We start from the raw sequence: 8399 nt of genomic DNA, 5'->3' as shown, positions 1-8399 counted from the left end.
GTGCCCTGGAAATGTCATATGCTGTACTATAGCACCATCTACCATCATCTAGTGTTATTGTAGTATTAGCCACTGGAGGCAGTGTATATTATGCAGTAAAGGTAACTGTGTGTAACTAGCCAATCTTGTACCCCACATCATAAAAGGAAACACTATACACAAGGCAAAATATGATAAACTAAGTCAACAAAAATGGTTTGAGGAAGCCAGTTGTCTTAAACCATTTAAGTTTAATAGACAAAATTATTTGAGATTAAATAATTCTCAAATTAAGCTATGTAGATTTGAATCAATGAACTGAATAGAACTACCTCCATTCAATGACATTAAAATTAGTAACATCTAATTAACATCTGATTAATTAACATATTAGTAATTGTGATTAATGGGGATTGTACATGCGCTCTCTTTATATAATTTACTATTTGATTAAGATACTTCAAGTTTTCAAATCAGCATTTTATGTCAGAAAAACTTGAAAAGCTAATTCATATTAGTCCTACACAGTCCAAATATTTAGACTCAGTGAAAAGGGATTATACAAGAACTGTATAGCATCACCACAACCTGAGATATTTACAAATCATCTGAAGCTTCTATGAGCTTTAGCAATGAAGACAGAAGGAATTGTAATTGGAGCACTATGGGCTATGCCCCCCAAACTGGCAGAATGGGTCCAGCAGATCCCAGGAGCAACATCCTAGATCTCCGTTCATAGGACCTTCCTTCCAGATAGAACTGAAACCATTTCCATGCAGAGCATGGAGTCACACTAAGGCTGGTGAGAACAGAGAGGAGAACGTTGTGGTTTACTGTGTCAAATTGTAAACTACTTGTTCAAGGGTTTTTCAGAGGAAAGAGAGGTGATACTTGGTTGGTAGTAGTTACTTGGTAACTACTTGGTTATGTTGGAGCCATCAAGTGTGGCCTTCTTGAGGATTGGTACCACCCTGGCGGTTTTGAATGCAGTTGGTACATACCCAGAGGATAAGGAGTTGTTGATGATGACAGAGATGAAAAGAAGCAGATCTCTTGAGATATTCTGGAAAAGAGTGGAAGGAATGGGATCCAGCAGACACATAGTCAGATTTCTGGAAGTCAGGAGTTGATGACTTTTGTCTGAGGAGAGAGGAGAAAAAGAAGCCAGATAGTTGGACGTAGGGGAATAAACACTGGTTGAAAGAATGGGAACAGAGGAAAAGGACTGGTGGATTGCTGCAACCTTCTCTTCAAAGTAGGTGATGAAATCCTCAGGAGTAAGAGATGAGGGAGGAGGAAGACGGGAAGGGTTTAGGAGAGAAGAAAAAATGGTTGTGTGGATCAGATGCTGATGATTCAAATTATCCTCTGTAGAAGGATGACTTTGCAGATGTTACTTCCAATGAGAACTTGGAAAGGAGAGACTGGTATGAGCTGAGGTCTGATTCTAGGTAAGTTTTCCTCCACCACTTCTCTGCAGTACTTAGTTCTCTCCTGTGGCAGCAGCCATGGGGCAGGCAGATGGGGAAGATCTTGCAGGTATAGAAGAGAGAGGGCACAGAAGAGTCATTGATGAGGAGAGTGTAGAAAGGAAAGTATTTGTAACTGTATCCAGAGAGAGAGAAGACAGAGAGTCAGGGTGAGGAAGGGTGGACAAAATAGTAGAAGTAAGGGAAGAGGGAGTGATGGAGCACAGATTGCGACAGAAGGAGGAGGAACACATTGGGGTGGATGGAAAGAGAAGGGAGGGAGAGAGAGAAGGATAGGAAGTGATAGTCTGAGAGGTGGAGGGGCATGAGTTTAATATCTGATGTTGTGGTGGTCTGGGTGAAAATCAGGTCCAGAACATTGCCTGCTCTGTGAGTTGCAGGAGACTGGTTGAGTGTGAGGTCAAATGACAACAATAGCAGAAGGATGCAGGAGGAATTTAGCTTATCTGATGGAAGGTTGAAGTCCCCAAGGAGAATGAATGGATTGCCTTCAATGGGGAATTGAATCATCAATGAAGTTTTCTATGGAACCTGGATGGCTATAGATGATAATGATGTGAAGTTTGATAGGGAAATACACTGTAATATCATAAAATTCAAAAGATGAAATGTAAATACCAGAGAAAGAAAGTGGAGTGAAATGCCACTCTCGAGACATTAGTTAAACCTGTGCCACCACTCCTGCTGAGATGCCTTGGAGAATGGGTGAATGAAAAGGGCAGAGGACAGGGCAGCCAGTCATTGAGTTCTCAGGAGTGATCCAGGTCTCTGTTAGAGCAAGGAAGTGTAGTGAGTGGAGGGATACTAGGGCTGAGATGAAGTCAGCCTTCTGGACAGCAGATTGGCAATTCCAGAGCCCTCCTGCCACCCATGATTGTGCCGAACGTTGAGAGTAAATTAGGTTGCAGAGATTGCTGATGATGATGATAGTGTCTAGGAGATCTGTGGGATATGTAGACAGGAATTGCAAGACACATTATAGATTGGAAAGATGCTAGGATTGTGGACGTATGAGATGAAAGTTTGAAATAGTTTGAGAAAAGATACTTAGATGTGTTTGCGAGGTCCGGTCTCAGTGTAGATGAAGAACTAATTGAAAATCACAACAAAGTCTTCTACAGGTGTTGATCACCGCTAGAGATGTATACTGTAGGGGAGTCATCCTAATTTAACAGTTCAATAAGTTCTCAGTCTGTGTCCGCGCTGTTATAAACAGATGCTCACACATCACTCCTTACAATGTGGTAACCCTAAAGCTCTGAATGTGCATTCATGTAAAAAAAATATCATAGCTCATGGTTGAGATAAATATGGCCAGTAACTACAAATAGATATATGCTAAAGCGCAAGATCATTTAATTGTTATTGCAGTAATATTTCTAGCAAGAAATTAAACAACAAATCTGTATTTAACCTACCACTTGTCTTTGCATCTAATGTTATAGCCAAATGAAGGTAGATTTTAAAAGGGCTAGCTAGTCTCCTACATAACCATGTTTCAATGATGAACTCACTAAAATACCACTTCCAGGTCAGCCCATTTGGCTCTAAGACAATAGCATTGAAACCCAACAAAAATGGCCAATCCCAACCTTGCTATGAGGATCCATTGTTTCTGACTCATACATTAACAGCCTTAGAAGGAAGAAAAACATAATTAATAATATAATTAAGAGAAAAAGTAATTGATGTATTTGGAGAGAAATAGCCAAGTAGAAGTACTGTCATTTGCTCTAAGTAAAGGTGCTCCTATGTTATTGTATTATTTTAACTTTTTTTTTTTAACTTCAAATAAAACAATAGTAAGATTATTTATAATTCTTCATTCTCATTATACTTCTAGTAAAATTCCAGGGTAAATTTACTCTTGGCTTTCCACACAAGTTTATACAATACAAAAATACAATAAAAAATATCAATGCAAAAATATCTATAATACAAAAATATTTAGGAATTAATTCTGATATAACCTCAAAATGACTTTGGACTGCAAAGCTGCATTAGGCATTAACATAAGGTATCTACTTTTAATATCTGAGATCATTTCCATGGCAACTGAAAATTCAAAGCTAGAGGAGAACTCAAAGTCTGCTTTTCATTGTCTCAGGCTGAGTCTTTACAGTCAGGCCCCAGTGTGACCCACAGAGCAATATGTCAGTGATTGAGTGTTCAGTGTATTCTGGAGCACCACCACATACATGCTGTTGTGTAATAAAGGACCCAGTTTGCTTAATGAGTCAATTAGCCTGGCTTTAATACTTTTAAAAGAGGCTGTGAAACACCTCAAGTTAGACATAGCAAAAAAAAGTTTCGCTTGTGTTGATTTTTTGGACATTTCTTTCAGCTTGCTCAATAATTTCATCCTCCTCTGATAGCCTTATGTTTGGGTTTGTGAAGAATTTAGAGCATTTGTAAAATTATGGCAAAATAAAGACCTGTGAGTTCACCAAGTTTGGGTAGAGTGCTTTTAAGAGAGAAAGAGTGACATATAAGCGACCAATCAAGAATTTTTATTCCCTGTGACCTGAATACAAGACCATATAGCACTAACTAAGAACAGGAATGAGTTACAAAATACCCCCATAAACACACAGAAACATGTATACACTCATGCACAAACATGGACATTGTACAGCATAAGCCAGTATTCCAGTTCAAAAGGGGAGTGCATTGCTAAAATACTCGCAGGTTAAGGCCTGCCGTCCCAGCAACTGGCTGTTAAAGCCTCCATTCATCCAGTGCCATCTCCCTGTCTCTTGTGTCATCTGCTCAGCCCAGATTCTGCATCCCACTCTCCTGACATCACAGAGCCAGACAAACAGAGACGGGAACTTCCTGTTTCACTGCTGCCCTCAACACATTAAAAAACAACCAAAAGCTCTGTCATTGTTTTCTCGCCAGTGTAGGACTGTAAACGTACACTCTTGTTTTATTAAATATAGATTACCTTGCTGTCTTTACAGTTCATATTTCAACCATCAGTCAAGCTTCGTTTTCTGAAGGACAATGTATGCTACTTATATACATCTGAGGGACAGGGAAAGAAGGAAAGAAAAATGTCTCCATGTGCACACTTCAGTAATTCCTTGAGTATCCATATATTTGTACAAGATTGTATTGATAAAGTCTGCACTTCACACGCTAATGTAATCAGTTATTGATGTGCTCCATTTGTGCAAAGCATACATCAAACGTTGTTAGGATTTGACGCATCCCACTGTCTATGTCTTGAAGGAGTGACCAGGCGCCCTGCTGTATAAGCAGTGATAAGGCGCTTCTTAATGTGTTTGCACAGGGGCTGAAGGAGAAAGGGGCTCTGACGCAGGAGGGCCCGTTGCCTGCTGCCTTCTTCACAATGGAGGGCCCCGACACCAAACACAGGCCTAAATGTCACACCAAAATCCAGGCATGGTGGGGTGGGGAGTGTGGCCAGATTGGACCACGCCGTGGTGGGTGTCCGCCCACACCCACGCTGTGCCTGGTTTAAAATGCCTGTCGGCAAATGCGTGATGTAGACAAAGCGACATGCAACGCTGGCGTGACAGCACATTGTAGAGGCCTCGACAAGCCTTCTCGTTGTAGGGGCGCATCAGGGTAACAAGTGTGGCGAACGTGTGTGTGTGTGTGTGTGTGTGTGTGTGTGTGTATCACGACAATCAATGAGATCTTAAGCAATAGCGTCGGTTAAAAAAAAGCTAGACTAGACACTGCACTGAAGTGCTTTTGCTCTAAGGAAACAAGACTATAAGTCTATAAGTCTATAAGTGTAGACCTGTGATTGAAATCACACCTAGACGACGCAGACATGCAAAAGGGAGGTCTGCTAAGGTTACTGGCAGTGGTAACACTGCTGATATTGGCTCCAGATGTGGATGCGGCACCACTGATTTCTGAGGAACCAGATCTTCGTCAGGTACCCTCATCTTTAAATGGAGGTAAGTCTGAAAACTCTTTAACTCATTCTAATCCATTCAGCCAATGTCATTGATATTCAAATAGTTTTGTTGTAAAGGCAATAGGCAGAGGTCCCAGTCAAATAAACTACTGGTGTCAGATGTTCATGGGTGTTAAAAAGCCCAATGTTGTACTGGAATATGGTCTACAATCTGAAGACACAACCTGGCTAAATGATTAAGATATGGAGTATAAAATAGATTGAATAAGGTCCTTTCAATACCTATACAACGTCTCTATAGTAATCATGAAGCACTTAGAAGTATGGAAAATTATTTGCTTGATGTTCCATGTGGCATGGAACCAAAATGGTGAAAGTCTTCAAGAAAACATAGAACTTTCATTGAATTATACTACTATACTTTTAATATATGCAGTTGGGAACAAAGTTTCATGGCATGTTAGTTCTCCTCACTTGTTATTGAAAAGGATGTCTCTCCAAGGAGCTGTTAACATTTTCTGGAAGATATTTTGACGTTATATAGTCGTTATGACGTACGTTATGCATGGTGACCACAAACCTGCCGGAGATGCCACTGAGTCAACCCTGTCTATCCCCTAGCAACATCCTGAGTCCCTCCTGCCAGTGTCAACAAGGGTGTACATATGTGTTTGTATGAGGGTGCAGAAGTAATTTGTCTCTGTCTGCGTCTAGGATGATGAAAAAGAAACCACTTAAAACTTCTTTGAAGGTTTTTGTGCATGCTACTGTTCCATGATACTGTTTACATTTCTTGTACTGGGTCTAATGTTTCTTGTGCTGAAAACATAGAAAATGCTAGAACTCAAAACAGACTCCATCATAGTAGTGTATAATTATTTGCAATATGAAGAGATGACAAAAACAAGTGTAGCAGAATTGATATTTGATTCCCTGTGTCTCATGAACTTTTTTATACAAAGGTGACCAAAAACCACCAGATCCTTGGACAAGTGGTCCAGATTTCCAGGAGATGACAGCAACAGTTAGTCCTGTTCACCTACTATGGATGGGACCAGTGAAAACATATTCTGATAGCTATGAAAAGAGAGAACCAAGAAAAACATCTGACAGGCCAGCCAAAGCCACAAACAGTCCAAGTTATCTAGTCAAAACTTTGGCAGTGACTAACAGTCTAGGCAAAAAACTGAAGACTGCTCGTGAGACAATCAATTCTGATGGTTTCAAGAAAACCATCCAAGTTGACAGACACTCTACCATTGACCCTGTAACAGGTAAAATGGAGGGGTATGCCACAATGGAAGAAAGCAGCCTTCACAAACAGCTAACTCCCGTGACCACCAATTCAAATAAACAAGATAAGGCTATGCGGCCAGCCAGAAGGGCTAAGATGAATTTGGCCACTAGTAGCCCAGATAGGCGAGAGAAGATTGCCAAACTGCTGAGTACTCTTGAGGAGATTCATAGGTCAATGAACAGCACATGGTACAGTCACATCGCCATCATACCTAAAGGTAAGAGACAAGGAAATGTCAAGAGCCATGTTGCAATCTTAAGATATAGATGTTACCCTAGTAAGAAGGATGGTCTGGGACAGTGTACAATGTACTAGATTGTACTTATTGTACTTAATGTACTTATTGGTTGAGTGAATAAACTGTATCCCTAATGGATAACAGGTGGTCTTTATGGAATACAGAATCATAAGGTTGTGTTTTTGGTCTTTTTCAAGGTAATAGTAACAATGGAAGTTTGGGAAAGAAGAGAAAGATGGTATGTTTCAGTAAATTGTCAAGTTTTGATATTATAAATGATTGTTACACTGTTTGGTAAATCATCTAATAGAATGAATTCCAAAAGGCACTTTTCTTAACAGATTAAATCTGTTGCTAATTAATCGTCTTGTCATTTTTACTCATTGTTATAGGCAGTAACAGATAGGAACCTAAAATCGACCACAGTGTCATCTGTGGTCAGCAGTGCCACTTCATCAAAAGCAAGCACTGTTGATGCTGAACCCAAACACCTGAACGGGAAAGTGTTTAAAAAGTCCTTGCCATCAACGACCAAGAAAACTAACAAAAGAGGTGAGTTAAGATTAAAACTTCCAAACCCTTAAAGTCTGTGTAAATTATTTTAAATAAAAGTAACTTTTAAAAGGCAGAGCACAAATATGGATATATTAGTGTTTTTTTATGGCAAAGAAACAGTATATTATACTTATATTAAGCATACAATAAAAACTCTTTGTGTCCTTTTTTAACAGTATGCTTCTGGAAATACTGCTCTCAGAATTAAATACTGGCATTTGACCACACACACTCCCCTCAAATCCATCAGTCCTTCATGAACATTATCAATTCACTCCTTTAACCAGTGTCACAATCCGGACATCTACGCTGACCTCATAGTCACAAGCAAGCAACTGTAAGGGCACTTCTCATTGACACATCAATAACATGACTCACCCCTGTGACCTCCCATGACGTGTGTAGCCTTGCTGCACGAAAGCCTACTAACTCTCATCTACCAGCAACCCCTGACATCAATAAAAAAATTTTACAAGCATGCAAAAAAGTCCCAATAATAAAGTTTATTTTTTTTACATCCCCTTTCTTGGTGATCATTAAAATGTAATGCCAAGAGGTCAGGTACACCTGTTTGCTCTTCAGTGGAATTGCTCTTCTTCCTCTTCAACTCTTGTACATTTTCTAAATGTTTGTTTAAGCTCTTGTTCCAAATTCTCTTGGCGGTGGTCTCTGTGGTGACCAAGTATATTTAGTAACCCATAAAACCAAGCTGTTGATATTATGGCTTTAAAAGTGATTAGATTGTTCAGTGGGCTGCTAACACTGTTGCCTTGGTGACCAGTTAACAAGGCTCTCCAAATCCATGGGAGAGTCAGTCAGCAAATCCAAAATTGTGAAGGCAAGTAGAAGAATGATGAGAGATTCGGATCCAGCATGTCTACCGACCTTTCTTCTCCCCTTTGTCCTGTCTTGTATCTGACCTTTTTTTAATACTACAAAAACAAA

The 8399-nt window shown here is 39.8% G+C and overlaps 1 protein-coding gene across 2 annotated transcripts; it reads left to right on the top strand.

Annotated features, from left to right (window-relative positions):
• Positions 1-5000: 5000 nt before the first annotated feature.
• Positions 5001-7969, top strand: urp2 (urotensin II-related peptide). Of its 2 annotated transcripts, none has more exons than XM_027018501.2 (5): positions 5001-5404; positions 6639-6878; positions 7097-7137; positions 7292-7451; positions 7631-7969. In XM_027018501.2, the coding sequence occupies exons 1-5, from the start codon at positions 5275-5277 to the stop codon at positions 7660-7662; spliced, it is 603 nt and encodes a 200-aa protein (XP_026874302.1). In that variant the 5' UTR covers positions 5001-5274; the 3' UTR covers positions 7663-7969. The 2 variants fall into 2 exon arrangements, with proteins under 2 accessions (XP_026874302.1, XP_026874301.2); XM_027018500.2 differs by having other exon boundaries at positions 6327-6878.
• The last annotated feature ends 430 nt before the right edge of the window (positions 7970-8399 follow it).

This window comes from Electrophorus electricus, chromosome 16, assembly GCF_013358815.1.
Source record: "Electrophorus electricus isolate fEleEle1 chromosome 16, fEleEle1.pri, whole genome shotgun sequence".
Classification (NCBI taxonomy): domain Eukaryota; kingdom Metazoa; phylum Chordata; class Actinopteri; order Gymnotiformes; family Gymnotidae; genus Electrophorus; species Electrophorus electricus.
This window is presented reverse-complemented; position numbering and strand designations above follow the sequence as displayed.